Source organism: Cebus imitator, unplaced genomic scaffold, assembly GCF_001604975.1.
Source record: "Cebus imitator isolate Cc_AM_T3 unplaced genomic scaffold, Cebus_imitator-1.0 Scaffold14, whole genome shotgun sequence".
Taxonomy (NCBI): Eukaryota; Metazoa; Chordata; class Mammalia; order Primates; family Cebidae; genus Cebus; species Cebus imitator.
In genome coordinates, this window is record NW_016107329.1 from 9210671 (window position 1) to 9227178 (window position 16508).

The window sequence follows — 16508 nt, forward strand, 5'->3', positions numbered from 1 at the left end:
TATGAATACAAGCAACAGAGCAGCAGAGACATCTACATATGTAAAGTCATACATGCAGAGATGGAAAGGGAAGTGATAGCATGGCAACCTGAAAAGTTGTCCCATATCCCAAGTTTCAGTTTAGTAACAAACAGGCCTAAACTCTTGGCCACCCTCCCTTACACTGTCTTTTCTACTTCGCTTCTCTTAAGGAGACAATCACTTACCCCAATCTCCCACTGATTCTTATTTCTCTTAAGGGGACAATCACTTACCCCATTTTCCCATTGATTCTTGTTTTAAATCATGGCTAACAAGACCTTCTTTCTCAATTACTTGCTTCTTAGCTGAGTAGTTGAGTTTTTAGGAGAGAGACTAGCAACTGCTTTATACCTGGTTATCATCAAGGATTGAATCTTGGGAAAGACAGAAAAGCAGGAAGAAGACTTTGCATAAAACAAGGCCTTGATGATTGTATATAGCAAAAGCATTTACAAAAAGGAGAAAAAGAGAAAGGCATAAAAAACAGCTCCCAGAGCCCATGCCAGGTCTCTTAGACTAATCCAACTGCAGCAAAGGATGCCGAGTGTGGGGACCGCTCCAAGTCAGACAACCTACTGGTTATCAGATGCTGCTTGTCTCATGCAACCAAGTCCCTAACAATCTGAACACTCTCATATAGGTGAAATGCCACTGAAAACACATCATGGAAAAAATCTGGCACACTTACGTTCCTGTTTGTATGCTTAATCTTAAATACCAAGTCACTTACTCTTCCCACTTAGTAAATGATACTTAGCTACTTATCTGCATCAAGGCATCAACTCGCATCTGAAGCTCACTTTGGAGCCAACTTAACAGCCATGCTTTTTCTAGGATAAAAGTGTTTTTATAATTATCTGTGGAAATGAGGCTAAGGCAGCTGTGAGCAGAAAGCCAGAACACCTGGGCTCAAGGCCAGGCTCCTGCAATTACCAGCTATAACCTTGGGCACATTACCCTGGATCACAGTTTATCATGAAGTCACATTATAGGTGAAAGCACTCTATAAACAGAAAGCATTCCTGTGGAAAGGGCCTATTATCCTCCACAAACAACTGAAGAAACAGAAATTCCGCTTTGTCCTCAGGTAAAGATATCAAACTCTAATTAGGACCTCAATTTAAAGCAATACCATGTGTATAATTATAACTGCAAAAAGAAAAATCAAGAGCAAACAAAGTCCATCCAGCACTCTTACCGGTTTGTTAATGTTGGCTCCTGCTTGAATCAGCCAGATCAGGCACTGAGGATGTCCCCCAAAGGCCGCAATGTGGGCTGGCGTCTGCGCGTACCGCGTGGTGGAGACATTGAGTGTGGCTCCCGCTCTCACCAACTGCATTAAGCACTCCAACTTCGAAAATAGGAGGAGGGATGAAAACACGCAGACATGTCAGTACCCTATTCAATATTACACAAATAATCTAAATTCCATAATGATGACAAATGGCTTGTTACCAATTTTTTAATAGAACAAATTAAATCACTCCTTCCCAATGCCAAGCAAATTTTAAAAGGCATTTAAAACAACATTTTTCCTTGTCCTTATGAAAAAGACAGTAGGCAGAAATAAAAAAAACGCAAAAAGACTAACATCATACAGATTTAAATATCTTGGTTTCCCTACAGCTGAATAAGCCAAAATCAGAAAAGATTGGACTGCACTGTTCAAAGACTTCTATCAAAATTGTTTTTTGCACAGACTACTCTAAACAAAAATGTAAGAGATTGGTGGGTTAAAAAACTTTGTGTAGGCCAGGCGCAGTAGCTCACTCCTGTAATCCTGGCACTTTGAGAGGTTAGGCGGATCACTTGAGGTCAGGAGTTCTAAACCAGCCTGGCCAACATGGTGAAATCCCATCTCTACTAAAAACAAAAAAATTAGCTGGGCATAGTGGTGGGAGCCTGAGGCAGAATTGCTTGCACCCAGAAAGCGAAAGTTGGAGTGAGACGAGATCACGCCACTGCACTCCAACCTGGGCAACAGAGCAAGTCTCCATCTTAAAAAACAAACAAACAAAACTTTGTGTAATGCTGGGTATGGGGGCTCATGCCTATGATCCCAGCATTTTGGGAGGCCAAGGCGGGTGGATCACCTGAAGTTCAAGACCAGCCTAGCTAACACAGTGAAATCCCATGTTGGGGTTTCAAAAATACAAAATTACAAAAATTAGCCCGGCATGGTGGTGCATGCCTACAATCCCAGCTACTCAGAAGGCCGAAGAAGGAGTATCAGTTGAATCCGGGAGGCGGAGGTTGCAGTGAGCCAAGATAACTCCACTGCACTCCAGCCTGGGCAACATAATAAGACCCTGTCTAAAAGAACAAAACCCCCCACAAACTTTCTGTCACTACAACTCCTCATAGTCAAGACTATTTTCTATAGTGTACACAACTGTGCACTTTTAAACAAGTCAGCACTAAATACTCACTGAATACTCAACTAAGGCCCCATTCTCCACATTAGCTTTTTTACTCTTTTCGAATGATTTATATTTCAAAACCCTATGTTTAAAAAAAAAAAAAAGCTTACAGCATAACCAAGCAATGCACCTGGTGGGTGACTAACACAGCAAGTTAAGGCTTTGTGGCCAGGCACCAATACTATGCTAGCCTCTGGCTAAAATATAGTTCACCACGTTCAACAAATTTAGCAAGTGCCTACCATGTGCCAAGCAATTGTTCAACACATGTTCTCTAACCCTAGACTACTCACTCGTTTTCTCTCCACTCCAATCACAATGCAGTTAGGGAACAAGCTATGCCTGACTGCAAGCAATTCTCAAGAGCAGGGACTGCACCTGAAGACAAAATACCTAATATCCTCCTTTCCCATCTCTCTTAGCACTTTAAGGCTTTCCTTGCAAAGGACGGGTGGTATCAGTAAACACTTCTGTTAGAAGAAGAATACACATATTCAAAACACACTCTTCAACCAACTTGGATCTGGGGGTAAAGGCTGATGTCTATTTTTATTTACTGCCTTTGTTAATTTACTGGGTGAAAATGAAAGTATTAACTAGTGATAAGATGAACAGGTCTCAAATCAAAAATAAAACGGATGAAAACCACTCGGCGTACCAAAAATCATTTACTGAGAGCTCGCTGGGCTCAAAGCTGTTACCCTTAGGTTCAACCTAGAAACCTGGATTTGGAATTCTGGAAAGATACTGTTCAATACAGTATCATAAAAGGTACAATAGAGATTTTAAACAACGTTTAGCCCTCTGGGAACAAATGAGTCTTACCAACGTTAGGGATCTTGTGCATCACTAGCACATTTCTCAGAACACTAGCCTGAAACCGGTGTAAAAGTGCAACCGTTAGCAGAGTTGTGGGGGAAGCCTGGACTGGAAAGCTGCAGCCCTGTCCTGGCCTGATTTCTGTCCCAACAGCTTCTCAGAAGGCAATGTCTGGACACTGGACAGGGGCTTTCTAAGGCCCCTTCCATATCTAAGACCAAACAGCCGTATGATTCAGACAGCTGGAAACAATGAAGTAACTGCTTCTAGTTACATTTGATGACCCAGGTAAAGCTACTGCTCAAAGTTCCATGGAAGTAGGCTTTTGAAAAATTGTTTTTTTTTTTTTAATGGGATAAAATACACACGAAAAGTTACTATTTTAATGTAGTTACGGCTATTTTAATCCCCAGAGGCAACTGGAGGCACCAATGGGTGAAATATTCTAAGTGACCATCCATAACGAGGCTTTAAGCATTCTACAGATTGTTGTTCACTGTCACCCAGTATAGTGTCATTCTCAACCAGAGAAAGGATGGAATCCTAAAGGTTGGTGTAAAAATAAACCACAGCAAGAGGCACTCTGAAGGGAAGGAATCCTCAGATTACTGACTGCCTCGGGAAATCTATTTCAGGCTGCAGGCAAAAGCTCAGGGAGGCTTTCTTACTTTTGTTTGTTAAGAAACTCATTTCCCCTGAGGACTTGTTTTCTCCAGCAGCTACCACAGTCGCACAACTTCACAGACAGTGCCACAGGGACCTAACAGCCCTTGAGGGTTAACCTGCTTCCCCACCCCAACGTCAAAACTCCTTTTCATTTATTTTACTTAAAGAAACGTAACGTTTCCTTTTTTTTTTTTTTTTTTTTTGGGACGGAGTTTCGCTCTTGTTACCCAGGCTGGAGTGCAATGGCGCAATCTCGGCTCACCGCAACCTCCGCCTCCTGGGTTCAGGCAATTCTCCTGCCTCAGCCTCCTGAGTAGCTGGGACTACAGACACGCGCCACCATGCCCAGCTAATGTTTTGTATTTTTAGTAGAGACGGGGTTTCACCATGTTGACCAGGATGGTCTTGATCTCTTGACATCATGATCCACCCGCCTCGGCCTCCCAAAGTGCTGGGATTACAGGCGTGAGCCACCGCGCCCGGCCAACGTTTCCAATTTAAGAGGAGAATCAGAAACTGTTTCCCAAAAGATACAACTGCGTTGTGAATGCAGCACCGGGGGTAGCAAGATAAACTGCAACTCCACCAGCTGGTAACATTACGATGGCCAGGCCTTCTTAAAATAACTTATTTCACGTTATCCTCTATATATTTCTGCAAAACCATTTAACCCCATCTCATAATTTACGAGGAAAAACACTATAAATATCCCTGAATTTTAGCCAATTTAAATATACTAATCATTTAAAGCCACTTTCGAAAGGCAAGGTGAAATCTCCGTTTAAGACTTAACTGAGGCCGAGCGTGGTGGCTCACGCCTGTAATCCAAGCACTTTGGAGGCCAAAGCGGGCGGATCACCTGAGGTCGGGAGTTCAAGACTAGCCTGACCAACATGGTGAAACCCTGTCTTTATTTAACAAAAAAAAATATATATATATATATATACATACACATATATATATATACATATATATATATATACATACACATATATATATATATATATATATATATATACATACACATATATATATATACATATATATATATACAGACTTATCTGAGCAAATACCAAGAAACTGCGGCTATCCAACCTTTAAAAACTTAAAGCAACACTGTGTTCCCCAGAATTTTCAGTTTAAGTAAAAAAGAGAGGAACGTAAAGGCTCCACGGGAAGAGAATTCTGCTTAACTTAACGACTTCTGCAGCCATTTAGATCCAAGATCAACACAACCGTCACTAATTTTCCTGAACCCGGGCCAGCTACGAGCCTTAAAGCAAACCCAGAAGCTGGAGAGCCGGTCTCCACCCCACACGGCTGCCCGGGCCTTCCAGGCCGACCGGGGCGCTAGCTCCTCGGCTGAGCTTGTCCGCAGCGCGGGCCTCGGCTCCCGGTGAGGCTGTGCCGAACCAGAAGCTCGACCGCGCCTGGGCATTCCCCTCGCGCCTAGTTCCCGCAGCGCAAGTGCTAACGTCGCCTCCGACCCCAGGCGCCGCTCCCCGGAAGCCCCCTGGGCGACGACGCGGCCTCACATCCCGCTCTGCGAAATCACCCGCGTCCCCGGCCCGGCCTGGAGGGCCCGGCACCCTCGGTGCGCAGGCTCCGGCCGACAGGCACCGAGACTCCCAGAGACCGCCTGGTTAGAAACTTGCCACGCGCGCAGCCGCACATGCGCCCGAGGCCCCTCGGGGCGCAGGCGCCACCGACCCCGCTTCCGCTCCGCGCTCCAGGCACGCCCCGCACCCCCCGGCTGCCCCGCCGCGGCCCTCGAGCCCGCGCGCTGCCGCACAGGCGCCACCGACCCCGCTTCCGCCCGCGCTCCCCGCGCTCCCCGCGCTCCTCGCGCTCCCCGCACCGCAGACCAGCTTTCCCCGACCCCCACTGGATAGCCAAAGAAAATGGCGCCTTAAAGCGCTCGCGCCCACCTTGCCGAAATGCGCGGCCCAGTGCACGGGCGTCCAGCCATAGAAGGAGTCCTCAGAGGCCAGGTGGGCGCGCGGCGTCTGCTGCAGCAGCGAGCAGAGCGTGGCCAGGTCCCCATCGCGGCAGGCGCGGTGCAGCGGGAAGCGGAGCGACAGCAGCTCCTCGCTGGAGAAGCCCGCCTCCACGCCCGCGCCCGCTCCCGCCGCCGACATGGTCCGTCACCGGAGAGCGCGGAGCTCGCTGGCCGAGGATGCGTCGGGGAGGACCCGAGAGGTCGCCGCCGCCCGAGCACAAAGGAGCGAGACAAGCGCGGCGATCGCGTCCCACAGGCTGCCGAGCCGAACGCGCTCTGAGGGGGCGGGGCGGGGCCTGGAGCGGCCGGGCGCGGGGCGGGGCCTGGCCCCGAGGACTACTGGAGCAGCCGGGTAGGGGGCGGGGCCTGGGCCAGAGAACGCCTGGAGCCCCCGTGCGGGAGGCGGGGCCTGGAGCCGCGGGCGCCTGGAGCGGCAGGACAGGGGGCAGGGCTTGGGGCACGGGACGCCTGGAGCAGCCTGACGGGAGGCGGGGCCTGGAGCGGATGGGGGCGGAGTCTAACCCAGAGGACGCCTGGAGCAGCCGGGTAGGGAGCGGGGCCTGGACCAGAGGAAGCCTGGAAGCAGCCGGGCAGAGGGCGGGTCTTGCCCAGAGGACGTCTGCAGTAGTGGGTTAGGGGGCGGGGTCTGGAGCCGCCAGCGTTCGGAGCAAACGGGCACGGGGCGGGGCTTGGGCCAAGAGGACGCCTGGAGCGTTCGCGCAGGGGGCGGGGCCTGGCTGGGCCGCTGCCTACCACGGCTTCCGGAGCTCGAGGGCACGGGGCTGAAAGTGTGGGGGCTCAGGGACGTAGAGCGGCTGGGCAGCGGTCTGAGTGGGGCTGGGGGCCGCCAGCGCCGTGCGTCTCGGCCGCACCCCGGTTGCGGACCGTGGTGTCTCCAGCCTGGGAGCCGGTGCGGGGGCGCAGGTTGAGGCTCCGCGGGTCCCCACCCCGAGCAGGTGGGAGCTGGGGGTCTCCCCAAGGCCCTGCAGCGCGCAGTGAAGTTGTCCGGTTAATATTTATGGAGCGCCTGCGGGAAGCAGGACTTCTTATTAAAATCCGAATATCAACAAGCCCTAGTTCCTTAGGGAGCAGGAGAAATTCCTCGGCTTTGTCGGAGGGACGCTTTCCTCGGGACCGAGTGCAGTGGGTTAGGACTATACGTTTGCAGATTTAAAAGATAAGCCAGAATACCACGCAGAGCCAAAAAAGCATGGCTTTTTGTTGAGAACTGTGTAACTGTAAGGGAATACAAAATTCCCTGTTTCAAATGACAGCGTCATGGGCTTTATGACATAAGTAATTTTATTCTGATTATGAAAGCATCAGTAATTTCACTATTGAGGAATATCCACTTAATGTTTATGAAATTTCCTTTCCTTCTAAATATGCAGCCTTTTTAAATCATGTCTTTTGTTTCATTTTTATGTAGTGTTTTCCCCTGTGTAAATTTCCTTACGTTTTACAAAATTCTACGTCACAGAAATTGAACTTTAACAAAGCAATTAGATGTCTAGGGAAACACTGATGCAGGAGAAAGCATATTGTAGCATTGGTTAATAAAATAATAAATAGAAACCTAAGATTTAACAAAGGGTTATTGTTAACTAGTGTTATAAACACCCAACACAGATATCTATTCATGCAGCAAACATTTGTTGAGTGTACTGCTGAATGAAACACACCGAGAAACACTCTATAGTGAGAAAGTATCAGATATTTCAGTTCAGTGAGCAATTGCTAATGAATGGAAAATATGAATGACAAATAGAATCTATCTTTTCTCAAGGAGCTTGTAATCTATTAGGCAGGAAAGAATAATAATAATTCAAGCAATACTTTTTTGTTTGGACCAAAAGGGTAAGAATAGGCTATAAACTCATTTCAGGCTTTGTTTTCTCTAGAATTTAATCCTTCTTTTCACGAGCCATATTGATTTTAATCTAATCTCTTTAAAATATGTCCCCCGATAATGACTTCCATCTTAGGAAAGAGGCCTCCCATTTAGTTAAAGGACAGGAGTGTATCTTGTCCTCCATACTAATTAAAGGGAGGGATTACTCTCTAGGCTACATTCTGGGAATAGTGAAACAGAGACACTGATAAGCCAAGGAATTTGCCCAAGGGCAAACTGGATGACTGTGGCAGAGCTTAGAATAATATCCAGACCTAGTTTCCAACCCACTGTTAGATTTTTTTATTTTTAACTTTGGAATTTATTTTGCAGAGAGTCTTAAGGGCCAGGAAAATGAAATAGATGATAGTTGTAGGAAACTTAGTGTACGTCTTTCCTCACTTCAGATGACTGGGGTTTTTTTTTTAGGATTATTTAGACTGTATACATATTTATGTAGCTGTATAGAAGTAAACTGACAGATCTTATAACTGTGGCAGGAGGATTGTTGATGGGATGGTGCCTACTGACTATTCAAAATGCCAGTGATCTAATTGGTTGGTCACCCAGGTTTTGCCCAACTCTTATAATTGTCAGAGGCGTTCAAACCAGAACAACTCCATTTTAAATGGGGCTGGGTAAAATGAGGCTCAGACTTACTGGGCTGTATTCCCAGACAGTTCAGGCATTCTAAGTCACAGGATGAGATAGGAAGTCAGCATAAGATGCAGGTCATGAAGACCTTGCTGATAAAACAGATTGTAGCAAAGAAGCCAGCTAAAACCCACCAAAACCAAGATGGCAACAAGAGTGACCTCTGGTCATCTTCACTGTTACACTCCCACCAGTGCCATGACACTTTACAAATTCCATGGCAACATCAGGAAGTTACCCTATATGGCCTAAAAAGGGGAGACATAAATAACCCACCCCTTGTTTAGCATACAATCAAGAAATAACCATCAAAATGGGCAACCAGCAGCCCCTGGGGCTGCTCTGTCTATGGAGCAGCCATTCTTTTATTCCTTTGCTTTCCTAATCAACTTACTTTCACTTTATGGACTCACCCTGAATTGTTTCTCGTGTGAGATCCAAGAACCTTCTCCTGGGGTCTGGATGGGGACCCCTTTCCTGTAACATCTTCCTGGCGACCAGAAAGGGACTATATAATGTGGAAACCCTTGACTTAAAGGCCAACTTTGGGTAAGTGGTGGGGTCCAGTAACATCTTTCTGGTAAACCCCAAAGGGATGATACTGAGGAGATCCTCCACCTGACCCAAAAGAAATAGACTGCAGCACTGATCCACTGACAGGGTAAGTGGTGGGGCACCCAGCTAAAGAATGGGATTGAGTTAGAGGCCCAATTTGGGGGAGTTAGAGTCTCCCCTAAGACAGAGTGGGTTAGAGGCCCCTCTTAATAAAAGGCAAGGACGCTTGACTGACCTTGGGTTACCGGCCCCTCAGTAAAGTCTCTCTTGGTAAAGTCCTTTCGGCTAAGAATGGTTTTGGCACTATGGGATGTTAACTGCTATTCTCTTTGGATAGATCTGCCTTGCACTCTTTGCTGATGGCTGTGGGTGACAGGATTAAGCATGTACAGGATCGTGGGACGTGGTGAACTTTTTCCTCTCTAAAAGGGAAAACTGGAGAGCTTCTGGGACTATTGGAAAAGATCTCTTTTCTACTACTGACAAGCGGCCGCCTGAACTCTGGATTCAGTGTTGGCTGCAATTGGCGAGTCTTTCTCTGGCCTCCCCGAGCACCCTGAGGGCTGCCCTGTCTGTGGAGTAGCCATACTTTTACTCCTTTTCTTTCCTAATAAACTTACTTTCACTTTATGGACTCACCCTCAATTCTTTCTTGAGTGAGATCCAAGAACCCTCTCTTGGGATCTGGATTGGAGCCCCTTTCCTGTAACATAATAATTACCAATCTCAGATTTTCTTTGGAACTCTCATTTCTAAAAAGCTCCAAAGAGAAAAGAGTAGATTCGTAACATTTTTTTCATCTGATGAGGCAACCATACAGGAGCCAACTTAGCCATTTGAAGATCTAATCCAAATCCATGAAAGAAAACAGGAAAACTCGAAACTCAACGTGCTTTAAAAAAAAGTCCAAAAACCCTGCCTTTAGATTGGATTTTTTTTTTTTTTTCCAGAAAAGGATTGCATTTTGTGAGAAATTGTGGAGGTGGGCAGGGTTCAGTTGTGTGAATGACACAGTGATTCAGTGTCTATACATGTGACGGACATTGATGAGTATCTCTTGAGTGCTGTTATTATGCCAGGAGCAGCGCACCCTGAGGGATGTGGGGTTGTAGAGAAAGGCAGGCCCCAGCTGATGTGCCATACTAAGCATGCCATGTGAAGGAGTGGCTTTTTAATTTCAAAAAGTTTAGGAACCAATGAGGGGTTGTGTTGTGCCATTTAAGGGAGGGAATGATGGCTTGGGCGGAGGGTGGGGGGACTCAGGTCAGACTTGCAGCTTGGCTCTGGGGATAGAGGTCAGGGAGCCCACTGTGACGACACCTTCAGGACTCGACGTGGGCCTCCGAGCCTTGCTCTTTTCTCCTTGGTCCCTCCTCCCTTTCTATCCACATCCACCATGCTGGCAGGTCCATCTTTTGAGAGGGTAGATCTGCTTAAAAATTGATGTAAGAACAGTTTCCAAAACTTGTTCAGATACTACCTGCATGTGGATTTTTTTTTTTTTTTTTTTTTTTTTGAGACAGGATCTCACTCTGTGCAGGCCAGAGTGCAGTGGCACAGTCATGACTCACTGCAGCCTTGACCTCCTGGGCTTAAGGGATCCTCCTGCCTTGGCCTCCCAAAGCACTGGGATTATACATGTGAGCCATGGCTCCTGGCCCTATGTAGATTTTTATATCTACATAAGATTGATACTTTTTCTTAAAACAGGTTCACTTTTTTAAACTTACCCCACTTCATTTACATCCTCTTCGTTAATAAAACATTAGTGAGTTTGCGGTGCTAGTTACATTTTCTCTCTACCCTTCCTTTTAAACAAATCGATATTAAAATGGTTTGTTCTGTGAACCTCCCAAGTTGGCTCCTGCCTTTTGAGGCTTTCAGACCACACCTGGGAAAATGCTCCGAGGAAGCAAAGTCCCAGAGCAGACCCTTGGCTTAGTGATGTCCTTACAGCCAGGGCTGGCTGCCTGTCTTTGGAGTTCTTGTTATGTCACTACCCAGGGCTGTCCAGGGCGCATCTTTGACACTAGGGCTACCTTTGCCTGGAAGGCTGCTCCCTGCCCTATCCCAGAGTCCACTCTCTTTGATCTGGGTTGAATTACGTTCCCCTCAAATTCATGTGTTGAAGTCCTAACCCCCAGAACTTAGAATGTGGCCTTATTTGGAAATAAATTGCAGATATAACTAGTTGACATGGGGTCACACTGGAGTAGGGTGGACCCCTAATCCCATATGATTGCTGTCCTTATAAAAAGGGGACATTTGAACACAGATGCAGGAAGACCATCACATGAAGATGGAGGCAGAGATGGGGGTGATGCTTCTACAAGCCAAGGAACCCTAAAGACGACGGCAAATCACGAGAAGCCGTGGATAGGCCTGGAGCAAATCTGTTCCTCACAGCCCCAGCAGGAACCAGCCCTACTGACATCTCTGTCTAGGCCTTCCATTTCTGTTGTGAAGCCGTCCAGCTCCAGAAAAGAATACACTGGTCCTTGCTGGGTTCCACCTCACTTGCCCGAGGCTGGGGAGACCCCAACCATCCCCTGGATGCCCCTTTGCACTGACTCTGTTTACTTCCCTTTCTAAAGCCATTTCCCACATTAGGACAAGAGCTTCCATCCCCTGCAGGCAGGCCCGGGAGGACTTTCCAGGTGTCTAGCCTTGAAAATGTTTTCAACTGATTCCTTAATTTCCCCATGTGGGTACCATAGAGGAAAGTAAGTCCCTGGTGAGTCATTGCTGTTATTTAAGTGGCTTCTGCTGCTCTTCCTGGGAGGGGTGCTGGTGACCCCACTATGCTCTCCTCCACCAGCAGTGTGCCCAGCCCCCAGGCAGAGGCTACTGGCCCGCTGGCTGGACCAGGCCTTGGTCCCTGGTGTGACTCAAGGGATTTACATCTTCCTCACCCTTCCTGAAATTGCCACTATTGTATTTATTCCGTAAGCGCATTCTAGAAACAAAGCATTTACCCTGACAGGATTTCCTGCCACCTCCAAATGAAACAATTTAAAAGCTGTACAAGGAAATGTCACTCCTTTTTCTGATAATGAAAGAGATCGATTTTTTAAAAATGCAAACTGTGGAGAGGCGTGCCTGAGACTGCACCCCCTATTCATAAACTCTTGTGATTAGAAAAGTTGTACTGGCCCGAGCATAGAAAGTCAACACCAAGACAAAAGCATGCCAAATTTCAGGGTCTTTATTGCCGGCGGCCACGGAGGACTCGAGTCTCTCCAACCTGTGGCCCCGAAAGGAGAGTGTCAAGACATTTTATACCCGTAAAACCACTTCGGAGTGAGGGTGAGGGGCGGGGGTGGGGGTGCGGGGCTTCAGACATTCCAAGGGCTAGTGGATTCAGTAAATCACCTCCTGGGCAAAGATGAGGGTGAGGGGCTTCAGACATTCTGAGGGCCAGGGGACTTTTGACATTCTGGTTGTTACTTAAGTGGTTCACAAAAGTCAAGATAAAGATTTGTTTACACATTGTCTGGGTAGGGTGGAAATCACAGTCCTTAATTACTTATTACAAGTCGCAGGGGCCAAGATGGCGTGGGTTTGGACTGCTTGCCTGTCACATCAGGGTTACGGAGAGCAGTTTCAACAGAAAGCCGAGGTATGGTTGAGGTATGCAGTTTTATGGGGCTTTTACCATGTCACAGAAACATCCCAGAGATTTGCTTTTGGGGGTTTTAAGTGTGGAAGCCAGCGTCTGTCTTCCCAGCTGCCTCCTCTCTGCTTTGGAGGGGAGCTCTTAGTGAGCCCCTTACGCAGGTAGAGGAGCCTGCTCTGAAAATATTAAATACTCTGGCTGATGCACCATGTTCTGCTGAACAGTGTCACAGACGGATCTCTGTCTCTCTCTCTTCCTCTCTCTCTTTCCATCATTACTTTTTCCCTCGAATGTAGGAGGTAGGATATGGCCCAGCCCATATTAAGTCCTTAATACCTATTTATTGAATGACATGAAATTAAAATGGAAGACTGAGCTTCAAATCAGTTGATAGCCCCCTTCAGAAAGGGAGAACACACCACGGAGCAGGGATCTTGAATATAAAGAATTTGAACATTCTAGAATCTTACTAGGCATCCTGTGTCTTGCTTTTGTATTGTTAAAAGAATGATTAGCAAAATCAGTTTAAATTAGCAAGGGTGATTACCCATTAAAAAAAATAAAGGAAAGAAAAGTCCCCAGTTCTACTCCGAACCAAGGACGGGAAGGAAAAGGAAACAGGCTGCCAAGCTGTGGGGGGAGCTGCTGGGGGAGGATGACCTGCAGGTGATTTCCTGACATCTTGACCGTTAATTTAGCAATCATGCATACAGTCCTTGAAAATGTTTTCAACCAGTTCCTTAATCTCCCCATGTGGGTACCATAGAGGAAAGTCCCTAGTGAGTCATTGCTGTTATTAAAATGGCTTCTGCTGATCTTCCTGGGAGGGGTGCTTGTGCCCCCTCCCAACACACACACATGTTCTCCTCCACTGGCTGAGTCCCCAGCCCCCAGGCAGAGGCCACTGACCCGCTCCTGGCTGGACCAGGCCCTGGTACCTGGTGTGACTCAAGGGATTTACATCTTCACGCTTCCTGAAATTGCCACTATTGTATTTATTCCATAAGAACATTCTAGAAACAAAGCATTTACCCTGATAGGAATCTTCATGACCTAGGATAAAATAATCCACCCAGCTCATGTTATGAGAGGAGGTGGATGTCACCTTAAAACCACTCATACCTCACAGCACAAGACTATGTGATGTGGGACAGCCCTAGCTGTGTAGAAGCACCAGGGCATGGGATGCAAAAGAGATCAAATCACTGGTGTCACAGTGTGGGCTCTGCCTAGCAGAAGAACACTTGATCGATTGCCTCCCTTTATCCCATAGCATTTAGAACCTTCCACAACCCTTCCTGGCTCTTCCAAACTTGAGCACTGACTCTATAAGGTTGGGTAAGTGTTTTATGGAGCAGCCAGATTCTGGGATGGAAGCTGGAGAAAACAGCACACACAGCTCTGGCCCTGGCACAGAGCTTGAGGGTGACTGCCGAGACAGTTTAATTTCTTGTTGTGACAGCCTTCTTTTTCTTGTCCCTGTTTCTGAAGGCTGGGTTGAAATGAATATTGCAAAGAATATTGTATAGGGTTCCTCTGCTGGAGAACGGGTTTCCTTCCTGCCCTGCCTTAGTTTCCTCATTTATTAAAAGAAAACAATAATTATCCTGCCCAGGTAAAGGTCATTGTGAAGGTCAGGTGAGCTTTTGGGTATGGAAGGATCTCTAGACTGAGAACATGCTGGGTACTAATTGCTCTCCCAAGTGCCTTTATGAATTTACACTGCCAACAGCAATTCACCAAAATCCCAGTTTCTGATTCTTTCTGATATTAGGTATTGCTATTAGAGTTTTTGTTTGTTTTGTTTTGTTTTGCTTTTTCTTGAAGGCTAAATTGCAGTGGTAATGGCTGCTAGGGGCTTTGTTGTCAGAAACTAGTGCCACTGAGTGCAGGCCAGCTGCTGAGAGTGTCCCTGGTGCCTATTGGGCTCCTGTGCCCTGCTCCTTGGACATGGTGTCCTGGGGGACTGTTTCACCTGGCGCTGTCCTCTACGTTGGCTGCCAAGGCTACATGGTTCTGACCTGTGGCTGGGGAGAGTTCATCCCAAGTGTAGGATGGATGTTTCCTATTTGTTTCCGAATTGCGTGAGCATGCAGCCTGTGACTTTGATCCACGCTTACTGCAGGTTCGATGTGCTAGCAAGGATGTGTCCCTACACAGAGAATAACCAGGACCACAGACCCAGAGCTGCTCCTGTTGACTTGGACATGCATCCCCTCTGCTTCACTCCAGCCTGACTCCGAGGAATAGTGGGCAAGAAGAGAGGAAGAATTAGAGTTCAAACACACTCAAAAATCTGTTCCTTGTGGATTTGACTTTAGTGTGAAAGCAAAATGGAAAAAGATTTAGAAGAAAATGTAGCAAAACATCTTTATGACATTAGAGGAGTGAAGGATTTCTCAAGAAGACACACAAAGCATAGCCATAAAAATGTCCAAATTTGTCTGTAATTAATAATATAATGTCTTTCAATTATTATTAATTAATAACATCTTTCAAAGCAAAACACAAGCTATAGAACAAGGGAAATTGTAATTAATTAAACACATACCATCAAGCCTCGCTTAACAGCACAGATACATTCTAAGAAAGCGCCATTAAGTGATTTCCTCATTTCAGCATCTTAGAGTGCACCTCCACAAACTTGGATGGTACAGCCTATCACACACCCAAGGCTAGATGGTGAAGCTTGTTGCTCCTAGGCTACAAACCTGTACAACATGTTCCCATACAGAATACTGCAGGCAATTGTGACATAACATAGTAAGCATTTGCATATTTAACATACCTAAACATAGGAAAGGTACAGTCAAAATATATGAATAGTATTATCATCTCATGGGACCACTATTGTGTATGCAGCCTGTCATTGACCACGTGGTTGTATGAAGGGTGTGACTGTAAAGCATTTGTATTCGGCATATAAAAAGAACTTCTACGAATCAAGAAGAGAGAGATGAACAACAGGGGCAAAGGATATTGACAAGCAATTTACTGGAAAGAAACATAAATGTCCAATAAGCAAGATGCTCAGAAATCAGTAGTTTCTCTGCCCTACTGAATGGATTAGTCCCCTCTCCAGGCAAACCTGCTGTGACACAGTGGTTCTCTAACTTAAAACAAGCGCATGCTCTCATCACAACCCTTTCTAGCTCCTGCCCATCTCTCCTCTGCCCTTTCAAAGAATTGTCTGCAGCCATTGTCTCCTAAGCCCTCCTCAACCCTTTCCAACTGGACATCAATCCCCAGCACTCCCAGGGATAGCCGGTGAAATTCATCACAGTCCTTCAAATCTGCCAAACCAAATAGTCAATTCTCTATCCTTATCTGGCTTTGTCTTGCTGCAGCATGCAACACGCCAACCATTGGCTCCTTTTTGAAACACTCTGTTCTGACTTCTGTAACACACCAACTCTCTTGTTGGACCTCAAAATGTTCAGAGAACCCAGGACTAGGTCTTAGAGCCTGCGTTCGCTGTATTTTCTTTTTTTTAAATTGTACTTTAGGTTCTGGGGTACATGTGCAGATCATGCAGGATTGTTGCATAGGTACACACATGGCAATGTGGTTTGCTGCCTCCATTGCCCCCCAACCTACATCTTGCATTTCTCCCCATGTTATCCCCCCCTGACTTCCCTAGCCCTCCACTGTCCCTCCCTTGCCCCCCTGTAACAGACCCCAGTGTGTAATGCTCCCCTCCCTGTGTCCATGTGTTCTCATTGTTCAACACCTGCCCATGAGTGAGAACATGCAGTATTTGATTTTCTGTTCTTGTGTCAGTTTGCTGAGAATGATGGTTTCCAGATTCATACAGTGCCACTATGAACATGTGTGTGTGCATGTGTCTTTATAATAGAACGATTTATA

At 46.6% G+C, this 16508-nt stretch overlaps 1 protein-coding gene and 1 long non-coding RNA gene across 2 annotated transcripts in view; one reads left to right on the forward strand and one right to left on the reverse strand.

Annotated features, from left to right (window-relative positions):
- The window catches only part of ANKRD10 (ankyrin repeat domain 10), a 37442-nt gene extending 31211 nt beyond the window's left edge, over nucleotides 1-6231 (reverse strand). Inside the window, exons 1-2 of the mRNA XM_017502043.2 lie at nucleotides 5855-6231; nucleotides 1220-1372 (exon numbers count right to left, since the gene is read on the reverse strand). Of these exons, the coding sequence (XP_017357532.2) occupies nucleotides 1220-1372; nucleotides 5855-6064 (363 nt within the window). The 5' untranslated portion in view covers nucleotides 6065-6231. The remainder of the gene's footprint in view (nucleotides 1-1219; nucleotides 1373-5854) is intronic.
- A 109-nt stretch (nucleotides 6232-6340) lies between these two features.
- The window catches only part of LOC119467468, a 17384-nt gene continuing 7216 nt past the window's right edge, over nucleotides 6341-16508 (forward strand). Inside the window, exons 1-2 of the long non-coding RNA XR_005196009.1 lie at nucleotides 6341-6471; nucleotides 14767-15949. This is a non-coding gene — a long non-coding RNA (uncharacterized LOC119467468). The remainder of the gene's footprint in view (nucleotides 6472-14766; nucleotides 15950-16508) is intronic.